Source organism: Mastomys coucha, unplaced genomic scaffold, assembly GCF_008632895.1.
Source record: "Mastomys coucha isolate ucsf_1 unplaced genomic scaffold, UCSF_Mcou_1 pScaffold21, whole genome shotgun sequence".
Taxonomy (NCBI): Eukaryota; Metazoa; Chordata; class Mammalia; order Rodentia; family Muridae; genus Mastomys; species Mastomys coucha.
In genome coordinates, this window is record NW_022196904.1 from 16,402,327 (window position 1) to 16,426,306 (window position 23,980).

The window sequence follows — 23,980 nt, forward strand, 5'->3', positions numbered from 1 at the left end:
ATAAGTTGGATCTGGAGAATCAACCAAAAGCTGAAGCAATGCAGGGCTGGAGAAGCTGGGTTAGTAGTTAAGAGCACCAGTTGCTCTGCCAGAGAACAGGGGTTCGACTCCCAGCACCCACAGAGTGGCTCACAGCCACCTCTCTAACTCCAGTCTCAGGGGATCCAATGCCCCCTTCTGGTCTCTGCAGGCACTGCATGCACTTTGGTATGTAAACATGCTCGCAGACAAAACAAAATAATATTGGCAATAAGGACTGGGAGACAGAGATGTCTCCATTACGTCATCCTCTGACCTCCACATGTGTGCACACATATCCATGATAACAACAAGAACGTTTGCACCGGGCGGTGGTGGCCCACGCCCTTAATCCCAGCACTTGGGAGGCAGAGGCAGGCAGATTTCTGAGTTCAAGGCCAACCTAGTCTACGGAGGGAGTTCCAGGACAGCCAGGGCTACACAGAGAAACCCTGTCTCAGAAACAAACAAACAAACAAAAAAGGACGTTTTCCAAGTGTGACCTAGCAGAAGTGTGCAATCCTAGAAGCATCTACAGTTTTACTGTTTTATTCTATGATATTGTTTCCCAAATGTCAGTCATTCCCTTGTAAGATCCATGCTAGGGATGTAGTTCAGTGGATGAGCACTTGCCTAGCATGTATAAGGTTTGGACTTAATAGCCATCAATGCCTGACACAGAAATGCCTAATGGGCAGCCAGACATGGTGGCACACATCTGTAATCCCAGCACTGAGCTCCAGGCCTGAGTTCCAGGCCAGCTACATAGTCCAAAGTCAAACTGAGCTCTAGTAAGACTCTGTCGTAAAAGATCTAAGATTAAGCATACAACTGCCTAGAATCTTCCAGAGAGGGATAGAGGGGGTGTGGGGTGTTGCTCAGTGGTAGAACCCTTGCCTAGAATCCCCCAGGGAGGGGCTGGGGCGTGGCTCAGTGGTAAACAGCTAACCAAGCTTGCAAAGGGCTATTTCACACCATGGAAGCAAGCCAGCATTGCTTGTCAGAATAGGCTACAGCAAAGACAAACACAGAAATGCTAAGATTTGTGTGTTCATTGCCATGTCACTTGCCTCTTGATGTACGTATCATTATAGGAGATATATACAAGGTGCCAAGTAGGTAGGAGTTATAGGCACAGGGCTGTATAGTGGGAAAGCCAGGCATGCAGTGCCACATCTAGCCAATGAAATCGAGAGGCTCTGGGAGACACCTAAGTCACTTGCAGCCAAGCCTGATGACCTGAGTTCAGTCTTTGGAATCCACAAGATGGAAGGAGAGAACTAACTTCCAAAAACTGTCCTCTGTATTCAGGAGGCAGAAGTAGGCAGATCTCTGAGTCAGAGGTCAGCCTGGTTTGGGTAGTGAGATCCAGGCCAGCCTGGGTTACGTTAAGTGATTAGATACCCCCCAAATATCAAAACTGCAATCTTTGTATCTCCAGCCGAGCTCTACTTTTAAAATTTAGTTAACTGTTGTTGCTATTACCTCCCCATAAGGCACTTGCTTAGCAAGGGAGAGGTCATAGGTCACAATCACAGTATGTCACATACCTGCACGCAGAATGGCAAGGTGGCCCAGAGGGTAAAGGTGATTCCTCCAACGGACATGGTAGAAGGATGGGACCAACTCTGCGAGTTGTCCTTGCACGTGTACCTACACGAAAAAAGTTTTGTTTTGTTTTTTTAAATAACATTTTCTAAAGATGCTTTCTAAGACATAGTGTTCACATCAAAGAATCGGATGAGGGGAGAGTCCTGGTGAACAGTGGGTCCAGGACCCCTACAGCCCCTGGCCTATCCCTGCACCCCAACTCAGGGCACCCATACACAAAAGGTTCAGAATTGACGTAGTTGTAATCTAGCTCTAGGGCCTCCCAGAGGCGGACCTTAAAGTCGACCTAAAGTGCAGTTCATTGTGATTCCTCTAAGACAGGAATTCTTAACCTGTGCTCGGGACTCCTGTGGGGGTGAAATAACTCTTCCACAGGGTCCTCTAAGATCATTGGGAAACACAAATGCTTATATTATGAATCATAACAATAGCAAAATCACAGTTGTGAAGTATCAATGGAAATAATTTTATGATGGGGGGTCACCACAACATGAGGAAATGTATTGGAGGGTCACAGCATTAGGAATGAGGAGAACCACAGCTCTTGGGAATTCTGTGTCTCAACACATTATGCAGATAGGGAAACTGAGGCTTGGAGAAAGATTGTGACAGCATGTATTCACCTATGCAGTCAGGTAGTAAGTAAAAGCATGTGGTGGTTTGGTTGTCTGTGGCAGGGCTGGAAAGGGACTGTTTTCTAATATTTAAACCCGGGTCAGGTCGGGGGAGGCCAAACTAGGTGGTAGTACTTGAGACCAGGACGAGGAGGAATGCACCTGTGGGCCTGCAGCATTCCTCAAACCAGTTCCAGAAGGTTGGGGTAGGGGTATTCATGGAACAAAAGATGTTAGATTGTAGGGCTCTGTGAATTAGGTAAAGGAACTCTGATTTTCTGTCTTTTTTTTGGGGGGGGGGCAGGGTTTCTCTGTGTAGCCCTGGCTGTCCTAGAACTCACACTGTAAACCAGGCTGGCCTCAAACTCAGAAATCCGCCTGCCTCTGCCTCCCAAGTGCTGGGATTAAAGGCGTGCGCCACCACCGCCCGGCATAAAAGCAACTCTTATAAAAGAAAACATGTAATTGGGGCCGTCTTACAGATTCAGAGGCACAGTTTGTTATCATCGTGGAAAGAAGCATGGTATCATGCAGGTAGACATGGTGCTGGAGAAGAAGCTGAGAGCTGTACACCTTGATCCGAAGGCAGCCCATGAGACGGTGTTCTGCAGACAGCCAGGATCACACTGGCCAGACTTGAGCATATGTATGAGACCTCAAAGCCTTGCCTCCAAGGAACACACTTTGTCTAACAAGGCACACCTCCTCCAATAAGGCCACACCTGCCAATAGTGCCACTTCCCATTGACCAAGCATATTCAAATCACAACTGTGTAGGTTTCATTTCCCCTAGGGAGCTGGACTACAGGAACTCGGCTGTGGCATTACCCATGTCTGTGTCTCAGTTTCCCTGGCCTAGTCACACAGATGTAAAAAGGGATGATTTTTAGCGTCTAAACGCAAGGGGAACAAGTTGGTTGTCAACTCCATCACCTAGGGACTCAGGTTCCCTACACACTTGCAGTTCTACAAACGAACAGCAGGGGTCGCTCTGCGGCCGCGTGCCATCAGACCCTACGAAAGACTTGCTTCTCGCTCGCAGAAAATCTAGAATTCTGCTACGAAGGGGCTTCCGAGTGTCGCATGAGGAATATTTCCTTTAAAAAACAAACAAACAAGCAAACAAAAAATAAAACGGACTTTTCATTTTGCAAAAAAAATCTGCTTTTAAACAGCTAGGGAGATAGGCACTTTAGGCGCTGCTTCCCAGAATGCAAGGCGCTATGCAAATGAAGCAACTTTTTTTTTTTAGTAGGGTCCTTCACCGAACACTTTTCAGCTCAAACACATATTCACAAGGAAAAGTGAAGAAATGTTCTAAACCATTAAAATTAATCATCGACTGTAACCCACAAATAATAACCATAACCATAAAATTTTCTAATATTTGGCCTTTATATAACTATCCAAAACCAAGTACTCCTGCCCGGATGATCCTCAGTGGTCTGGGGTGCAGGCTTCAAACCTGTAGCTGTTTAGCGACAGAGTGGTTCAATTCCACCTTTCGGGCGGGAGTATCTATCCCATTTTGCTCCCTGCAAACCCACATTCTTGTACAAAAGCGACCAACACGGAGTTAGCCTCTCTAAAGCCACCTTTAGTCTCATTTATTCTCCCTTCGTAGTTACTCTTTTTTCCCAGAAATTTCCGATCAAATACATCTCGAGAATGGATTGAAATTAGTCTCTACAGTTCCAGGATGCTGCTGTGTCTCCTTCAACGATTTGCTCATCCAGTCATCTGCTCTTTTATGTATTTAGTCATGCACGCATTTATTAATCATATATTTGTTCATTTGTTCACTCCGGCTCAGCCCTGTCTTTGCGTTGGAGCAGTAATGGGGATACAGTTGTGATCACACCTCTAGCTCTGGTCTTTTGAGGTAACCGAGCCAGTGGAGAAAGTACGGCTCCAGGCAACTGTGTTAATGAACTCGAGCATGGAAGGCCATCTCACAAGGAGACCTGAGCGGGGTGGCCTTGAGACACACACTTAATGGAAGACAAACTGACAGAAGAGCAAGAAAGGGGGAACCTAGGCTCGAGCAAATGCCTTGTCTTTTCCAAGAACGCCCTAGACCACCCGACTGGTGAGCATCTCCTCCCGCAGCTTGCTATTAAAGAAGAGGCATGTGTTCTGCCTCCTCCATGCCTCTTGGCTCCTTCCTCTCCTTTGCTTCCCATTCTCGATTCTTCTTGAAACCCTCAGTGTCCTCAGCCTGGGATGAGCTCGGCTAGAAGAGACCACCTAACGCTAACTTTCTCCTCTGTTCTCTGCTGCGGCTCTCTAGTGCTCTCTAAGGAGCATCTGAACTCTGCATTCTAAGAACGTCATTGCCTGTAGAATCTCCCTGAGGCAACTCTCACTTTCCACGTGCCCTCTGCTACTACCCTCACCACGAACCTCTGGCTCCCCTGGTGTACCAAGCCCTCTCCCCATAACAGATCTTTTTTGCGCCTAGTATCTACCATCCACATGACATTGAACTCTTGATCCCTTTGCCTCCACCTCCCAAATGCTAGGGTTTGCCCAGCTAGTGTGCCCAGCTTTTACACCTCCTTAGCTGTTGCTGAAGTCATTGCACACCCAAGGTCCTGAATAAATTCTTCCCAGACCATGAAGTCTCCCAGACCCTTCAACAAATCGGTACCTTACACTTTTCTGCCCCTTATTTTTACAAGTAGGTGGCCCAGCTTGGGAACATGGGAAGACTTAGGAAGTATCCAGTTCCCTTGAGTCCCGCTGTAGGCCCTGATTCATCAGGCGTCCCACTAAGTGCCTGCAAGACCTTCTTAGCAAATCCAAATTCTGTCTTACTGAAAGGAAGCCATGTAATAGGTGCCCAGGGAAAACAGACACTTTGACCTGAAGGATACATTTTTTCAAAAGCTTTTTATTGGCGACAGTGCAGAACCAAGGGGGGAGGGGAGTTGCTCAGTGCTAGACTGCCCCAGCACCCCCGGGGTCAGGTGCAAAATACAAAAAACAAAATTAAGAAAATCACAAATACAGCCTGGGTGAGGGCTATGGAGTCAATGATTGTGGTCGTCAGCGGCAGGCCCTTCTCCTGATCAGACATTTCCACCCAGAATTCTCAACGATATAGATTGTAAAAATCTACCACCCAGTCACACTTACTTACAAAAGTAAAATTGCATGTTCCCGACAAATCCAGAATTAACAAACAGACGGGAGATCGGGGCCATTGAGAAAGGAGCCATGTTGGAAGTGGCCTGAGCGAGACAGACTTGAGAAAAGATAAAGGGAGAGGCCGGGACTGTCTCCAACAGCCAGAGGGGCCGAGACAACAACAAAAAAGTGACAGTTAGGAAAGGGACAGTCAGAAAGTCTGACTCAAATCCCCAGAAGCGATTTTGAACTCCACAGCACACTTGAAAACGAGGAAGCTCGCACGCACGCACGCACACGCACACACACGCACACTCATATATAATATATTTATTTATATATAATAGATATAAGTGCTTTTTGGGAACCAGGAAAGGGATAAATAGCTGGGGGTAGGGGTAGGTGGGATTAGGCTTGGAACCGAGGACCCAGGACAGGGTATGGAATGGTCCATGCAGCACGGGGAGGGGCGGTAGGGCCCATCTCCCCAATATTAAAAAATAGAAATCTGACTCGTGGAATTCTCACGAGGTGAAAGCTGGAGGGAAGAGCCTCGTCTTTGGGACTGGAGGAATTGCATGGAGTGGGGTGGTGGGAACTCAGCCCCCTCTTAAGTATGCCAGTCCAAAAATATTTGGGGGTTCAAATATCGAGGATAGGGGAGCCAAAGCCTCAGCCCTGAAAACTTCTCTGGAAATTGCCTCGACCTCTGTGAGAGGATGCGGGGCTTCCCAGGGTGGGGAGAAGTTGGCGTCCTAGGCTGGGGAAGGCGAAGGACTTAAGAGAAAAAGTCTGGGGCCTGAGCAAGAAGGCCACGGGGGGATGCATCGTGGTCACTCCTTTTGAGTCTAACTCCCTGTCAAGGGGATGGCGGAGGCAAGTGAAAAAGGGGGAGGCCCAGGGAAGGCTCTGGAGGGTTGGGGGTCAATCCCATCCGGCGGCGCACCCAGCAATCTGGCCACTCATTCACAGTATAAAGCGCTCCAGCAAGGCGGGCGTCGCAGCGCCCCCTGCTGCCCGAAACCAGTAAGGCCCAACGAGGACGGCCAAGGGCGCCCGGGGTGGGGGTGGGGGTGGGGGTGAGAGAGACATGGCATAATACTGCACAGGGGTGGGAGCGGGCCTGAGTTGGGAGGGGGCTCCGTAGCAGATGAGAAAAAAAAATCCAATCTGCCTGAGCCAGTTTTCCCAGGAGGGAAAGACTGAACAGTCAGATAGGGGTTCACATTTTGGAATCAGCGGGAAGTGGGGTTAGCAAACTCCCAAAGCGGGTATCGACTTCCCTCAGTCGGGGGCTCAATTCGTCCCGGAGGAGGTTGTAACCTCTTGGAAATGTTAAGTTAATCAGCTAAGGCCCGAGGGAGCAAAACAGAGCTATCTTGGTCACCCGGCACCCTGGAGGGTGGATGGGTGGGTGGGGGGAGAGAAGGACGGTGCTGTCATTTCCTCGTTGGGGTCTCTCTGGGGGGTGCATGCCAGCTCCACCTCAACCCACCCTGCACCCCACACCCAGCACCCTTTCCCCTCCAGCCTCACGCAAGACACCAAAGGTGGGCGTTGCATCCCACCCACCCAGCCACCTATCCCCAGAAGTTGGGTTGAAGTAACAGGACAAAGAGATATTTGCAGGAGGGGTGTCCATCCCCGCCCCACCCCCTGTCCCCAAAGTCACCAGCTCTCCGGTCTCGCCGGGGCACAGAAAACCAGAGACGGAGCACAAAACACAAAGGAGGTCCTTCCGTCATGTCCGATGGCAGAGGCGGCAGGTGGTCAGACAGAAGAGTCAAGGGGTGTCCACACACACACACCCGCACCGCTTCCTCCCCTCTCCTCCTCTTCCTCCTCCTCCTCCTTGTTCCTTGCAGGTTTGTTTGTTTTGTTTGTTTAAAGAGTTTACAGAGCAAGAAGGGAGGGCGAGTTCAGGGGGTCGGACGGCTGCTCGCTGCCGCTGGTGCGTTGGGCGCCGGCGAACGCGGAGACCTCCGGGCAGGTGAGGACAAACGAGGAAGTGTACGAAGGGCTAACAACGGGGAAGGGGTCGCCGAGGACTTGAACTTCACTGTGTGTAAAGAGAGAAGCCGTCAGGTTGGGGGGTGCGTCTCGGCTGCTCTGGAAGGGCAGGGGCGGTGGTGGAGGGGGCGGCAGCAGCCAGCCGAAGCCGTCTTCCTTAGCGGATGTTGACCCTGGCAAATCTCTCACCTCGGCCAGCGGGCCTGGCCCCGGCCCCTCTTCGTAGGGGATCTTGCAGCCCGGTTTGTGGGCCACCAGGACAAACTCCAGCCGTTCCTTCTCTTTTTGCAGCTCGGCGATCTCCGACTCCAGCTCTGCCTTTTCCTCTTCAAGCTGATCCGTTTCCTAATGGAGCCCAGCAGGGCCAGGTCATAGGAGACAGAGAAAGGAGATGTGCTGGTCAGCGACCACACAGAGTGGCTTCACCCACCCCAACCCCACCCACAGACATTCTCGTTGCCGATCCAGGGGGCTGGACGGCTCCCTACCAACCGAGGGGAACGTCCCCTAAGAGGAACTCCTGGTAGACTACTGCTACTCGGTGCCTCGGTTTCCCCATCAGACTAAGAGATGGTTGGGGAAAGGCTAGGCAGGGATGAACCTCTCTGATGGGCAAGAAGTCCAAGCCTGGTGTGGTGGTGAACACCTGTAATCTCAACATTCAGGGGCTGAAACAAGCGGGAGCGGGGTGGCTATTTCTTTACGGCCAGACTCTAAGAAGTACTCTGCCGTAAAGGGGCAGAAGGGGGCAATGTAGCTCACTGCAAGGAGACTGCCAGCAAGCCTAGTAAATAGAGTTCGATTCCTGAGACCCACAACATAGAAGGAGAGAACCCACTCTGAAAATTGCCCTCTGACCTACTATGTGTGCTGTGGCGCACCAGCACGCACTCAGACATAAGCAAATAATAAATAAACAAACGAAATAATTTTAAGAGTGGAGGGGGAGAAAAACCCTGCGGTTTGTTGAGTCAGTAAATAATGCTTGTGTTGTTTTTAATTGAGGTTCTGTTACCCATCTCCTTCAGCCTCCCGACAGGAAATCAGAAGCACGCCCTGGTTTCAAGGGGCAGGCATGAGGTGGGGGGCTTACACTGAGGTAGAAGAGAGAAAGAAGTGGGTTTGGAGGGCGCCACCAGCTCAAGTTCAGGAGAACTGTAGATGGCTGCGGTAGCAAGTAAGGAACTGACTTAGCACAAAATGGTTTCGAGCCAGAGCCAGCCGGGATGATGGCATCTCAGGCAGGGGCTGAGACTTGGGGCTATCAAGTTGGGGGTGGAGGGCTGAACTACACAGGTAGATCCCGGCTCAGGAAAAAAAAATGGAGGCAAGGAGGTAAAATGGATTATTCTTTTGCGAAGGAAGGTGAGAGAATTCCCTCCTCCAGCTTGTTTCCGTAGCTGAGAGAAAGCCAGGAGGGTGACATGTGGGGACATATCCAGGGAAAGTGGAGAAAAGCCAGAAGTGAGCGGGCACGGAGTCTGAGCATGCGTATAGAGCTGCTCCATCAGGGTGTACTGACCCTTGCTCCCTAAGAAAGGTATTCCTCGTTTAGGACACAGGCACAGTAAGAAATGGGGAAAGAATAAGGCAGAGTGCTCCCAGCACAGCCTTGAGACAACCAAAACCCCTCCTTACCGCCTGGAGTCGGTCTGTCAGCTCCCTCCGACGGTTTCTGCATTTAGCTGCAGCCAGCTTGTTCCGCTCTCTGCGAACCCTTCGCTTTTCCTCTTCTTCTGGGGTAAGCTGAATCAAGAGATAAGGACCATGAGATCTGGGGTACATCTATCAGCCCTGAGAAAACCCCTTCCTCCTGAACCCCAAATAACAACTCCTACTCCTCACTGACAGGAATGATAAAGTTCCTTCAGGCTTGAGGCCTCAGAGGAACCTCCAACTATTAAGTGACAAAATTACTGTCACCTCCTATTCTCCCCCTCGCCCCCAGGCCAACTTTTTTAAAATAAAAATCTCTTGCAGTCCAGGCTGGACTCAATAAGTAGCACAGGCTGGCCTCGAACTCCTGTTCCTCCTGACTCTACCTCCTGAGAGCTGGGGTTCCAGGCCTGCATAACCACTCCTGGTTTATGCTGTGCTGGGGATCTACCTCATGCATGCTAGCAAGCACTGTACCAACTGAGCCCACATGCCTAGGCTCCTCCACACCCACTCCTGGGGCCTCATACTTACTGTCTCTTCTCGGGGTCTTCTAGGCCTGGCTCTGGCTGGGCGGGCAGACACTGGTCCACTGGTGGTTGTACTGGTTGAAGGCCCACCACTTCCACTTGCCCCGCCAGTGCTGTAGGCACTCAGGCCCGGGGTTGAGTAGCTGGTTCCTGGCATGTCATAAGGGTCAACAGCTGGAGGCTGGGAGGCCAGAGGCTGCCCCTGGGACTGGGCCATGGAAGAGATGAGGGTGGGTTGCACGAGCCACTGAAGGTCCTGGCTGGTTGTGATTGCAGTGACCGTTGGCACGAAGGAGCCGGGCATTTCCCCGAGACCGGCGCACTCCTACGGGGTGAGACATACACACACAGGCGTAGACACACAAACAAAGCCACCGACACACACACGCCCAACACACATAACACACACCGACCCCTGTGAGTGAGCACAGGGTGAGCGGGTGTGGATGTGTGTGTCACAGGCAAAAAGCCACAACACCCACCCTTCCACTACACCGTGACGCAGTGGTTAATGAGAGGATTCTGTTCAACTGCCTTCTACCTCCTCCTTCTTCCTCGGGGAAAGGTTGCACGGTTCCAGCGGGTGGTGAATCACACCCCGGGTTGGTGACTCTTAGGTGTGGGGGGGTGGGTGGGAGAGGAGGCTGGACAGAACCTGGTGACAAAACCTCCCGGGATGGAGCCATAGACATTCACACACACATACAGCCAAAACACCCCACCCCCACCACAGAGGGAGGGAGAGGGAGAGGCCTTAGCCCAAGCCTTCCTCTCCTCCACTCACACACAAACACACCCCTCACTGCATGAGGGCTCCCGCAGGGGCGGAGATCCCAGTTCCAACGGTGTTGGGGGACCGGCCTAAGAGTTGAGAGCATCCCTTCCGAGTATCTGTCTCTTCCCCAGTGAGACTGACAGGTTTCAGTGGACTGATAGGCAGAGAAAAGTGACAGCGAGAATCTCTCAGACTGTCTTGCAGGTGATGGGGTGTCATAGGACCTGCGTCCCCGAACCCAAGAAGCGTCCATCACGCCGCCCCCCCCCCGCCCCCCGGTTCCCGCAAGTGGAATCCTAGAGGCTTAACTACTCTAGGGGGCGTGGCGAGGGAAGGGCTGAATCCCTGGCCAATCAGGGCCCTGGGAACCAAGGGAAGGAGGACCTTTTAGAGACCACCTGGCTGCCTCTCAGTAGGTTAGCTCATCTAGTGTTTGAACACCTCGGAAGGACTGAATGTCTAGAGCTCAGTACTCTGAATGTCTAGAGCACTCGTATTCGTGTGCCTGGAAAAGGGATGAGGCCTTCGAGGCGCTAACACTCAGCCAAAAGCCTCTAGCTTATGACAACAGAGGGACCAGGTCCACAAAAGGTCCTCGCAGACCCATAGGTTGGCACCGAGTCGCCAGGTCGCGACAAGAATCCCCTAGCTCTCCCTCGTGGAGACCCCCAGCACGGGAAGAACCACAAAAAGCAAGGAAGGGAGCTACGCTCTACAAATAGGAAGGGAACGTTGATTGGCTAAAGCCCGCTCCGCGACAGCCAATCACAAAGCCGCGCTGCCCCCTCCCTTAGCAACGTGGCCTCGGCGTTCCAAAATAGAACGTGCCCGGGACGTCAGGGGCGGGGCGGGCGGAGGGGGCGCAGCGCGCCGTGCGTGCCCCGCGTCAGACGGAGGATTCCAGCGCGTCAGCCTTTACGCACGGGTCCCCCGTTACGTCTCCGCGCAGGAGGCGGAGGCAGCGTGACCGGGGTTCGAGGCCTGAATTCTTGCAGGGTGGAGGGTGACCGTGGACCCGCAGTCCACGCTTTGAAAGAGGAGGGAAGAGGAGGAGGCTACTGGAAGCTTCTCTGGGATTTTTTTTTTCTGTTTTGTTTTTCTTCCCCCACTTGTCTATCTTCTGCTTAGGGAAGCTGGATTTCGGCTAAAAGTTCTCAGCTTCTGCTAACCACCGAGTATATACTTTGCACCGGGTATCGCCAGAGTTTGCCCAGCTGCATTCCTTTCCCGCGCTCCGCGCAAATAACCCTTTGCAAACATCACTCTATTCTTGGCAGTTTGCAAACAACAACAAAAAAGCGCAAACCGAGCTATTGCATTCCCAGATCCTGGGTTTTGGCGCGTCTCTATTTGAGAGGATGCTCCATCCACACTTTAGCCTAGAAGAAGCATTTTTTTTTCCACAACCACCAAAGTAAGTAGCATCATTGCGATCTAGAACTTACCTGGGAGGCGGCGGCGGTGGATGGACTGCCGAAGGAGTCCACCGAAGACAGGTACTGAGACTCGGCGGAGGGTGATGAGCTACACCGGGAGCCGGAGTCGTAGTCTCCGGGGAAAGCTTGAAACATTTCCCTGGGCACAGGGGGGCCCCTGTGACCACGCTGAGGTCGCCGGGAAGCCAAGGCTATGGCCGAGTGGGATGAGATGCGAGTCCGGAGTAGACCGGACACGTCTCCAAAGTACGCTGCTCGGGGAAGCTTAGTCTCCGGCTCGGAGAACTGCCCGAGTTACGATGCAAGTTCCCTCTGCAAGATCCCAGGTCCCCTTCAGACCGCCGCTGTACCTCCTGAAAGTCCAGGCTCTGTCGGTTTCACGGGGGGCGACGCGGGGATCGCTCCCCGCCCAGAAACCCGCCGGGCAGTGCCGCGGTGCAGCGTGCGCTTCAGATGCCGTTCCAATCCTGTCCAGGCGTCCCAAGATATGAGGGAGGGCAGAGGGGCGCGATCCAGAAGCTCGCAGAAAGTAAGTCTATCCTCCGGACGAATCGGAAGAACGATCTAGAAAGAGTCTTGCAAAAAGGAAACCCACAAAACTTTCTCTCCAGTTTTAAAAAAAAAAGTATATATAAATATATAAATTTTTCACGGCCTCCAAGAAGAAGAAAAAGAAAGAGTCACCAAGTAGTCAAGTCCAGCAAGCCCCGGTTCCGCGTGTCTCCGGCGTAGCCGCTCCAGTCTTATGAATGAAACCGGGAGCTGCCGGGCTGAATTTATGCCTCCGGACCCGCCCCCCCTGCTTGCGTCACCCGCAACTCCATGCACAAACCTTCCGAACTCTCCCTTCCCGCCGCCTGAGCCCCTTGTGGCGCCCCCCAGGGCCTCGTGCACCTGCCACCTGCCCATAGAGTGACCTTGGGGGTCTCGGGGGTCCCCAAGGCTGCGTTCTGAGGGGCTCCGCGGGAGGGGATCCCGCCCCGCCCTCCCCGGAGTTCCTGTGACGCAATTAGCCATATAAGGAGCTCGGCTAGAGCGGCCGAGTGTTTGTTTGGTATCCTAGCAATGACGTCAGAGGGAATCCCTCGCTCCCGCGCGCACCCGCCGTTGCGCTGTGCGGAACCCGCCCGCGCCTGCGCAGTTCCACGCTGTCCCGGAGGCTGAGATTGACAGGCGCCTGAACTCCCTGGGAAGGCCCCTGCTGAACCTGGTTGGAGAATGTGCAACTCCAGATCCCCAGGCCTGCTTTTACCCCTGAGACCCCAACCCTTCCCAAGCCGGTGCAGCGCCCCCGCTGGTGAAAAAGAGCAAGGTCCCCAGTGCAGATTCTGGCGAGAGGGGTGTAATCAGTCTAGGTGGGGAAACTGAGGCTCAGGGAGAGTTGGAGGGTCTGTGATATTCCCAGGAGTAGGGATGGGTAAGGATGCAATCCCCTTCCCACTAGCTTTGCCCCGGACTCTGTGTGACTCGGTGAGCTTGGAAAATGTGCTTCCTCCCTGATCTAAAACTTCAGTACTTATAACTAAGCAAAGAATAGGTGGCATCTCCGGGTCCCTGAATCTGGGGGACCTGCATGCAGAATTGGAGCAGGTAGGAACCCACACCCGGTGAGTTCTTCAGGCTTGATGGTGTTGGAAGCCTCTCCTTCCCACTTAGCCCAGGAGACAGAGAATAAAGTGTGTGTAATTAAGAACAATAATAATTGGTGGTGTCTGGTGGGGAAGGTGGTGGTGGCAGCTGCAGCAGAAGCACACATCTTTAATCCCAGCAGAAGCAGGAGGATCTCTGTGAGTTCGAGACCAGCCTGATCTACAGACTGAGTTCCAGGACAGCCAGAACTACACAGAGAAACCCTTTCTAGAAAAATAAATAAATAAAATACTAATGTATTAATATAATTGGTGAAATGTGTTTAGCAATCCACGGGCGTCAGCTCCAGCTACGTGGTTCACAGGCAAAGGAGCTTGCTATACATACCTGCCGACCTGAGTTCCATTCTTGGGACTGACGGTGGAAGAAGAGAAATGATTCCTAAAAATTGTTCTCTGATCTCCACACGTGTGTAGAGGCAGGAACCAACTAGTACTCATATGTAGTAATATAATATCAATATTAATAATTTAAATAAAAGGGGATATGAGGGCTGGAATGTAGCTTAAAGTAGAATGTCTGTCTAGCATGTGTGAAGTCCTGGGTTCTATCCCCATACAGAAGGGAAGAATATATATATATTATTGTGAACATCCCCTCCTCCTTTTTCTGCCCCCTCCCCCCTCCTTTCTCTCTGTCTGTTTTTGAGATAGGGCTTTATTATGTACTGTTGGCATAGGCCAGGATGCCCTCTACCTCTTATGTGTTGGAGTTAAAGGCACCTTCCGCTGTGCCAGGCAGTGAACATATCTGATCTTATGTCCTGTTTGTTTGCTTGCTTGTTTGTTTGTTTGCTTGTTTTAAAACAAAGACTGGAATTTACTATGTATCCAAGGATGACCATAAACATCTTGCTGTCACCTCCATACTGTTGCCAGGCCTGGTTTATGTGTTGCTGGGGATGTAGGGGAGCCCTCTGTCAATGCAGCTGCATTGCTGGCCAGGGTTCTGATTCTTAAAACATCCACTAAGAAGGATGCCACCAGCAACTGCGAAAAGCCTGGAAGACCCCAGACCAAGCCTTTGGAAAGAAAACTTTCCCTGGGGAGATGCCACACACACATGTCCACTCATCCTGGATAGGAAGCCAGCTCAGAAGATACCAAAGTCCAACTTACTGAACCAGTGAGTTTTCTATTAGGATTACTTACAGGAATATGCATGGGTGAGGGGTGACTTACAGGAGCAGAAGTCACTCAGAGACAGATGCTTCGCCCAAGCCCGCCCCAGCATAAGGGACCGCTCACAATGCTGGGAGCCTAGAGCACCCTGCCCAGCCTGAAGACTGCTCCACAAGTTGGAGGGTGCTCTCTCCGGGTGTCTTAGTTGGTCTAACCCCCTTGCGGGCAGCTTGGCTGGGTTCTGAGTCTGTGGCCAGGGTCTCCTTTGCAGCTTGGCATCCTTCCACTTGGGGAGTGGAGAGACTCCTAGTCCTTATTGCTTACTTTGGCAGGGAGGGGCTTCATAAATGTGGTCAGTTTCAGAGACTTCCTGTGGTGAGTCTTTTACTTTCCTGTTTAAAGCACTTCTCTGCCAGATGGAATGTTTCAGTCTTGGAGGAAACTGTGCCATAACTCTTGGTCCAGCCCAAAATCTAAAGAAGAAAACAAAGAGCCACTTCGTGTTTTTTTTTTTTTAGGATTATTTATTTTATATTATGTGTATGAGTATTTTTGTTTTGTTAGGTTTTCGCATGTGTGTGTGTGTACACCCTGTGTGTGCCTGGTGCCCACAGAGGTAAAAAAAAAAAAAAAAAGCCATTGGATTCCCTGTAACTGAAGTTAGAGTTGGTTGTGAACCACTGTGTGGCTACTGGGAACCAAATCCAGGTTCTCTGTAAGAGCAGCCAGTGCTTTTAACCACTGAGCCATTTCTTCACCCCAAGAGGCATTTTAACTATGTTAAATCTCACCAGAAGTGGTGGGTCTATACCTTTAATCCCAGCAACTGGGAGACAGAAGCAGGCAGATCTCTTAATTCTAGGCCAGCCTGGTCTACAGAGTGAGTTCCAGGACAGCCAGGCTATGTGCAGCGAGACCCTGTTTCAAAATAATAATAATAATAATAACAACAACAACAACAACAACAACAATAATGTTGAATCTCACAGACCCAGAGAGGAAAAGCTCAGGGCTAACACCATAACACCACTGACAAAGGTGTGATTTCTAACACCACCAAGGAAAAACTTGATTCTCTACACCAAAAGTGGGGAAGGTTGTGGGAAGCCATAAGGGTAAAGGGACTGGGAGGGTGCTAACAGGTGATGACAGAGATTGCCAGACAAAAGCCTGCCCTCAGACCACCTCCCACCTGGTTCCTCACGCCCCCTCTGTCTGCTCCTGTCAGGAGGGAGGGACAGGTACTCAGAGATGACAAAGCAGCCACTGGTAGGCCATGACTCGACTCAGGCATCAGACAGGGAGTAACCCCTTAGTGCTCTGCCCACCTCAGCCTCTCCTCTCCTTTCCTGTGGGTTAAAGGAGACACAAAGCCACCCACTCTGCCTGCCCCAAAGCCCTCAGACCCTGACACAGTAGTTCAGGCACCCAAAATGCCACCACAAGGACACTCAGACATCTGTCCACAAGTAGCAGCCCACAGCCACCTAGAGCCTAGACACACACCTGCACAGAGAGACACCAGCTCACACCACCACCTTATAGGACAAGTGTCTATACACACAGGGAGACAGGAGCGGAACACAAAGCACACAGAAACTTATGCTCTTAGCTGTCAGGGGCATCTCTTTAGCCCTGCTATTTCATTTTGAGTCAGGGAATTATTATGTAGCCCAGGCTGGTCTAGAATTCATTGGATTGCTACATACATCTGAGGCAGGCATTACCACCAGAGCCACACCCCAGCCTGACCATGTGTTGAAGTTTCTTTGTTCTTTTAAATCAAAAAGTATTTTTATGCCAGGCGGTGGTGGTGCATGCCTTTGATCCCTGCACTTGGGAGGCAGAGGCAGGCAGATTTCTGAGTTCGAGGCCAGCCTGGTCTACAGAGTGAGTTCCAGGACAGCCAGGTCTACACAGAGAAACCCTGTCTCGAAAAACAAAAAACAAAAACAAAAAAAAAGTATTTTTATTTCTCTCTCTCTCTCTCTCTCTGTGTGTGTGTGTGTGTGACACCTTGAAGGAGTTTCTTCTTCCATCATGAGAATGACAGGAATTGAACTCAGGTCCTTGGACTTGCAGGCAAGCGCCTCTACCCACTGAGCCATTTTTTCTCAGCTCTCATTTCTCTTGTTTGAAGCAGTCTTACTCTATAACACAGGCTAGCCTTCAACTAACTCCCTGTAATCCACCTGCTTCAGCCTCCTGAGTGCTGGAGTTACAGGCATCAGCCTCCATTCACGTCATCATTCATAAGGTCTGACGGGGCAACACGGTTATCTGGATCTCTCTGTTCCTTCGAATGGAGCTGCTGGATCAACTGGTGGCAGGGACATTGTGTATGAGTGTCAGACCTGACTCCAGGCATTTGAAACAACCTGCTCTACACAAGCTGCCGGGGGATCGATGGGCTTCTGACTTGCAGGGGGTGGTGTGTGTACATTTTTCTTTTTGAGACAGGATCTCACTGTGTAGTCCTGCCTGGCCTGGAACTCACTCTGTAGACCAGGCTGGTCTCAAACTCACAGAGATCCACCTGTGTCTGCCTCTCAAGTGCTTGGATTAAAGGCGTGCACCACCATGCCTGGCTAGCTGTGTATAGTTTTAAGGAGGGAGAATAGAATACAGAATCCAAAGAAGCATATGTATGAATGAAAAGAAAAGGAAATTAAGAAAGGACAAGGGAGGGAACGTGACTGTTCCTAAGTATGCAGAGGAGAGTTTCTTATAGGTATGTGGGAGAGCATAGCTAGAGGCAGGAACATTTAGGAGAGTCCAGAGTCGAGGTTACCCTGAGCCATGTGGGGAGATGAGGATGGGAGCCAGGGAGCCAGGTGCAGCCTTAAGGTACAAAGAGAGGGGATAGCTAAAATGATTGGATTATATAGGGAAGACCAGCCGAGCCTCTGGGCTGGAGAAGTTCAGCATAGCCGGAGGGGTATGCCAGCCAGGAGGGCCTGTAGGAGCTGAGGCATTGCAGCCGGAGGGGTATGCCAGCCAGGAGGGCCTGTAGGAGCTGAGGCATTGCAGGGAGAACTTGGTGGCCAGGTCCTCTTGATATGTTAAATAGGCACCTCAGCCATTTGTTTGAAACCTAACAATGTATAGACATATACAGCTGAACAGATGTCTGCCCCAGATACGTTATGACAGATACTTAGCTGTGTCTAGCCAGTCATGCCTACGATCCCTGCAGAGGGATCAGTGAGTTCAAGGCTGGGTAATACAGTGAGTTTAAGCACCTCTGGGCATGACAGTGAGATCTTCTCTCAGAATTACATATAAAACAGAGGTTTGGGGACAAACAGTGGGCACATGGGAGGGCCTGAGAGCAAGCTTAGTGGTAGAATGTTTGCCCAGCATTCACGAAGCCCTGGGTTCAATCCCTAGCATAGCATAGTCTAGAACAGTGCCTGGCAAGAGGTATGCACTGCAAATGTGTGAGTTATCCATATATCAAATGAGATAATCACATACCATGAGTTGTAATCTTCATAATGAGAATTATGGATGTCACTAAGTACGGTAAAGGAAGCAAGCCTGGTGGGGACAGACTTGTGTGTGTCTGGCTGGAGGCTAGGACTCCCACACTGGCTTTTGTGCGCATGTGCCTGCGTGAGCAAGTGTAAGAGCCCATTGTCTGCTGACTCCATTGTCCTCTGAGCCTCCCTTGAAACTTCGCCATTCTGTGCGCAAAACACGAAGACCCCATTCCACATCCCAGCCACAGGTCCCCAGACTACTGGTCGCAAACCACAGCTTCCCTTTTCTCCCCACAGGCACTTCCCTCTCCCTGACTGGGGCCTCCCCTCTGTCTTTTCTCCCTCCACTTTCTCTTCCTGTCCTGTAGATGCTGTGGTCGGTGGTCTCTGGCAGTGGCCACCCTGTCCCTGACTCAGGCTGGAGGGCCTTTACTGACCTTGATGTGGTTTGCATGCCCACACAGCCAGACAGCCACTCGGGGGTGTCTCAGGGGGTCACTAGTGGCCACGTGCCCGTGCCCAAGGTGACTGATTTCAGTCCATGATTCAGTCTCCTTGTCTCGGCCACCAGGGTTACCCTGGTCGTGTGATGTCAGAAATCAGGTATGTGGCCAGGGTTTCTTCAAGGTGACTCAGAAGCCGCCCGAGACACTCTGGGCCAGAGTCCAGGGCAAGCAGCCACTGAGCCTGACACTCCCTTCCCGGCCCCCTCCACACCCTTCGTGGCCCAGACCTGGGGATACAAAAGAAAAAAAGAGTTCCCAGAAGCAGGGCCCTGGGCCAGCCTGTGTTAGCCACCAAGCCTTCCCCACCATCCCAAAGATCAGGGGCTGTGGATCGGATCCATCCGTTTGTCCATCCATCCATCGGTCCATCTGTCCATCTGCCCAGTCATTCAATTAGCCATTCAGATATTTTGTTGTTTTTTTGAGACAAGGTTTCTCTGTGTAGCTCTGACTGTCCTGGAACTCTCTTTGTAAACCAGGCTGCCTCGAACTCACAAAGATTTGCAGCCATCCCCATTCACTGAAGCCCTGGGGCACAGAAAGAAACAAGACAAGCAAATACATCGGGCTGGTGACACAGACCTATAATAGTTGGGAGGTTGAGGCAGGAGGATTACAAGTTCAAGACCAGCCTGTACGTGGTGCCCTATACTTGTGGCCATTACTTTCTAATCTCACCAATTTGCGAACCAGCTTCTGTCATTCCCTGAGAGTTTCCCCCACAATTCCAGTGTCTCAGAGCCCTCTACCCTCAACAGTCATTTGGAGCAAGTCCTTTCAGGAGTCTACCCTTAGCCTGGCCTGCTTTAGCAGGCCCTTTTTTCTTTCTTTTCTACATCTTGGTCCCACTGAGGGACTCTAATCTTGACTCTTAGTCCCCAAACTCTACCAACCACCTGCCTTTCCCAAAATGTGAACTTGCAGAGTTATTTGAGGGGTGTGTGTGTGCGTGTGTGTTGTTGTTTTGGTTTGGTTTGGTTTTGAGATAAAGTCTCAATATGTAGGCCTGGCTGGAACTTTTCCTAATCTTCCTGGCCCTGATCTCCAAGTACGAGAATCCAGGTGTTCACCACCACACATGGCTGTGCCAAGCACTTTGTAAACATTTTCCTTACAAACTTGTTTATGACCAACAGTCTTGTGAGTGGGTGCAATTATACACCCTCCTTCTCTGGGGGGAAAGCTTGAGACAAGGTCTCATTCTAGCCATTGCTGCAGGCGTGAGGCACTTCACCTGGACGTGTTACCCCCATTTGAGAAACAGAAGACACAGAGCAGAGACCCTCCCGTTAGAGCAGACAGACTCACACCATTGTCCAACCAAGTCCATGGGCATTGACACCATGGTGGGTGTGGCAGTGTCTTCCAGCCCTGCAAAGCAATGGAAGACGAAACTCACAGCAAACAGGCCCTCAGGTGTGTGATCACATGCAGACCCTCAGGGCCTGTCCCTCACAAGGCATAGTACACTGCAAAAGGCAGACAACTCTGGAAACTGTAGGCTCTATCTTAGCATAAGCCTATCATCCCAGCACTTGGAAGGCTGAGGCAGGAGGATTAGGAATACAAAGCCAGCCTTGGTTATAAGAAGACCTATCTTAAAAAAAAAAAAAAAAAAAAAAAAGGATAAGAAAAGGGACTAGACTCCTAGCTCCATGGTACAGCGCTTGTCCAGGAGGCGTGAGGCCCTGGGTTCGATCACTGATATTGTCTAAAATTGGCATAGGGTACATGCCTGTAATCCTAGCACTCAGAAGGTGGAGGCAGAAGAATTGCGATCTTCCTCTGCTATAAAGTTTGAAGCAATTTGCACAATGTTAGACTCCGTCAAAAAAGAAACAAAAAACAAATGGAGAAGTCGCATTCAGAGTGCAGAGAGAGTTCTGGGATTGTAGTTCTGGGGTTTGCACCCACGGCCTTGGGCACGCCAAGCAAGCTGCTCTATCAGCTGTAGCCCCAGGGCATCTCTGAGTGGACTGTCTGAGCAAACATAGTTAATATACAGGAGGCAGAATGCCTCTGCTAGAGGTGAAGACAGCCACAGACACTTCCACATTCTCAAGCTCCCCAGATCACCTGGGAGGCCCTCACACACACACACACACACACCAATACACACCACTCACACACACATGCACAATGGTCCCCCCGGAACCTGCTGTCACACAATTGGGCACTGTCCCCAGAGCTCACTCCACTCATGCGGTCACACCCTGCTTCTCTCTGCTCAGAATCTGAGCCCAGCCCTGGTCACATGAATCTGCAGCATGGGGGACCTTGGGAGGAGGGGTGCTGGGGCCAGAGGGTAGACCCTCCCAGTTCGCAGACAGTTTCTCAGACAGAGCCTGGATGCTTCATACTGGCGGAGAGAGACGGGTAGGCAAGAAACCTACAGGGGAGAGAGGGAAGGGCGGGCGGGCAAGGGCTGTGGCCCTAGGTGTGTGCGTGTGCACAGGTCATACACTGCTCAACCGTCTCCATTGGTGGTGGGAATCCCCCTGACCCAGCACTGCACCCAGAAACCTAGGATCTGAGGTCATAGTGACACGCTTGAGAAGGGCTACCTCTCCTCTTTTTGTGCTCCTGTTTTTGTGTGCTATGGTTTGAGGGGAAGGAGACAGTCAGCGCGCGGGAGGCTCCGGACAAACAGGCACTCCGGGGAGGAGGGGGCGCAAACAGAAAGCAGATTGTGGTAATTTGGGGACATTAGTGTCCCCTCGTTGCCATCTCCGGGTCGAGCTGCCTGTCTGCCCTGGCTGGTCCTGGCTGCTGTGCGCGGTCGCGCCGCTTGGCCGGGGACAAACAACCTTCCCGTCGCTAGGCAACGGCGTGCCACAGGCTGCCGCGTCACTGCGTCAGCGCGGGCGGCCGGGGGGAGGGCGCACGGAGTCGCTCCGGCGCTGTGGTTTGTTGACGTTGCTAGGCGACCGCAGCGGCGCTGCCTAGGCAACGCGAATCGACTGTTCTCTGTCTTAAAGTAGCAGGAGCCCCTCGAGGAGACAGGGAGCTGTAGGAAGAGGAAAAGGATTCCTTTCTAACTACCGGGACAGTCAGTGGATTTGGAGGCTGGGTTAAGCTAACGCCGGTTCTCCAAGCGGAGAGAGAATACCAAGTTGCAGTAGTAGATATTTTCTTACTTCTTTCTTTCTTTCTTTCCTTTCTTTTTTTGTTTCTTTTTCTTTCTTTTTTTCCTTTTTCTTTATTTTTTCTTGGTGTTTTAAAAAATTTTTATTTATTTATTTTATGTATATGAGTACACCATTGCTTTCCTCAGACACACCAGAAGAGGGCATCAGATCCCATTACAGATGGTTGTGAGCCACCATGTGGTTGCTGGGAATTGAACCCAGGACTTCTGGGAATGAACCATCTCTCCAGCCTCTTTTCTTGGTGTTACGAGACAGGGTATATCTGTAGCCCTGGCTGTCTGGAACTCACTCTGTAGACCAGGTTGGTTTCGAACTCATAAGAGATGCACCTGCCTCTGCCTCTCAAGTGTTAGGATTAAGGGCGTGCACCATCATCGCCTGGCTTAGATATTTCAACTCAAGGATTTGAAATGTGGGTGTTTGTTGATTGTACTTTTGGTCAGGTTCGCTTGCAGCAGGTGTACTGGGTATGTACGTGGTGGTGAGAAAAAAACTGGATTCCAGTACTTGCTGTGAGCCCATTCTTTCCTGAGGTGGGATCATAACATTTCTCACCATGAGAAGTGTGAAATCTCTAAATCCTTTAAAGCGGGTAGTGGGCCACCTAGGTGGTCAGTGGGCAAAAGCGCTTGCCACCACGCCTAAGAAAATGACTTGAGTCCCTGGGACCCACATGATAGAAGAGTTTTCCTCTGACTTCTAAACTCGCACACTGGCACCTGTCCTTCTATCCGACACAATAAGTAAATAAATGACAATCAGAAACTGACCTGGTTCTGTACCTCACTGATTTTAAGATAAACGAACGAGCGAGGGAGATGGATCAGTGGACAGAGGCACTTGATGCCAAGTTTGACAACCTGAGTTCGATCCCTGGGACTTAATACAGGTGAAAAGAGAGAACTGACTTTTGTAGGGTCTTTCCTGACCTCCACACACAGGACATACACAGCACACAATTCACCCCACACAGAACAGACTAATAAAAATGTAAAATAAGTGGAGAACAGGAGTGAACCGTATTTCATGCATTGTAGCATACTAAACAGGCAGCTCTGCTGTATACTAGTGGTTTTTTAAACATTTTTTTTGATTTATTAACTTATGTACATGAATGTGTACCACCCGAGTGCCTGGGAGTTACAGATGGTTGTGAACTACAAAGTGGGTGTTGGGAATTGAACCCAGGACCTCTGCAAGAACAACGGTTCATAACCACTGAATCATCTCTCCAACTCCTATTAGTAATGTTTTTATTGTGTTCCACCAACTGGCAGGTAGGGCTGCAACCCTGCCATATTAAATCCTGACGGTGTGACCCTAAACCAGTGACTTGTCCTCTCTGACCCTACTTTCTCCTCTGTGAAACCCATGATCTCTGTGTCACAGAGTCATTTCCGGGTAACGGTCCTGGATGGGGGTTCCCCTCATGGGGCTTGTCAGGTCGCTGCCCTGTGTCTGTGTAGTGACTCACCATGCTATGTTATGTAAAGCTTTTAGGTTCTGCATGGAGGGCAGGTTATGTAAACGACGTCTTTGGTACATCCTTACATAGGAGGCCTAGAGAGGAGAACCTGGTCCCCTGAGATTGTCGACCCATGGCAATGGCTTTGACTAGCAAGCATGGCCCATGTGTATGCACCCCTTCTTGGGTGGGGGTCCCTCTGTCTACCCAATTACCATTCTGCCTTTCAGTCATGGGTTTACTTGAGAACTTTATGTTTATTACTTTATTATTTCTGTGTGTATAGGTGTGTGATTCTGTGTCTGTGTTTTGCGTGTGTGATACTTGACCAAAAGCCAAGTCCTGATGCCACACTAGTAGGATAGGTTCTGCAAAGACATGGGGGTACAAACAAGAGTTCGTTCAACTACAACAAAGTAGAGAGGTGCAAGCATGTGTCCTAGCCACTCAAGAGGCGGAGGGAGGAGGAGTACAACAAGTTTGAGGCTTGCCTGGTCTAGGCAGTCAGTCCAGTCTCAGTCACTAGACAAAACATGTGTTTTGGGAGATGTGAATGTAGCTCAGTGATAGATCCCCAGCCTTTCGAAATCCCCCAGTGAGGGGCTGGGGTGAGGCTCAGTGGTAGAACCCCTGCCTAGAATTTCCCAGTGAGGGGCTGGAGGCGTGGCTTCTGTTTTGAGTGCTTTCCTTGCCCACAGAAAATTCTAGATTCCATCCCTAGCCCAGACAGACAGACAGACAGAAGTGACAAGTAGAAAGTTTGTTTTCATACCATCAGAAAACACATCTCCAAGAGCCCAGGGCCACATCTCAGTAGAAATGAGTGAG

The 23,980-nt window shown here is 50.9% G+C and overlaps 1 protein-coding gene across 4 annotated transcripts; it reads right to left on the reverse strand.

The window, feature by feature from the left end:
• Window positions 1–5,116: 5,116 nt before the first annotated feature.
• Fosb (FosB proto-oncogene, AP-1 transcription factor subunit) lies at window positions 5,117–12,859 on the reverse strand. Of its 4 annotated transcripts, XM_031385546.1 has the most exons (6): window positions 12,612–12,859; window positions 11,789–12,354; window positions 9,573–9,893; window positions 9,021–9,128; window positions 7,572–7,727; window positions 5,117–7,431 (listed from the first exon to the last, which is right to left on the reverse strand). In XM_031385546.1, exons 2-6 carry the CDS (start codon window positions 11,912–11,914, stop codon window positions 7,429–7,431), a joined length of 714 nt encoding a protein of 237 aa, XP_031241406.1. In that variant the 5' UTR covers window positions 11,915–12,354; window positions 12,612–12,859; the 3' UTR covers window positions 5,117–7,428. The 4 variants fall into 4 exon arrangements, with proteins under 4 accessions (XP_031241406.1, XP_031241404.1, XP_031241405.1 ...); XM_031385544.1 differs by having other exon boundaries at window positions 5,117–7,727; XM_031385545.1 differs by lacking the exon at window positions 12,612–12,859 and adding an exon at window positions 12,464–12,550 and having other exon boundaries at window positions 5,117–7,727.
• Between the last annotated feature and the right edge of the window lie 11,121 nt (window positions 12,860–23,980).

Excerpts from the sequence above, each read along its gene's own strand:
- Fosb (XM_031385544.1), bottom strand. The coding sequence starts at position 11,914 with ATGTTTCAAGCTTTCCCCGGAGACTACGACTCCGGCTCCCGGTGTAGC. Across the intron at positions 9,894-11,788 it reads CCACCGCCGCCGCCTCCCAG|GAGTGCGCCGGTCTCGGGGA; the intron begins GTAAGTTCTAGA and ends CTCACCCCGTAG. Across the intron at positions 9,129-9,572 it reads GAAGACCCCGAGAAGAGACA|CTTACCCCAGAAGAAGAGGA; the intron begins GTAAGTATGAGG and ends CTCTTGATTCAG.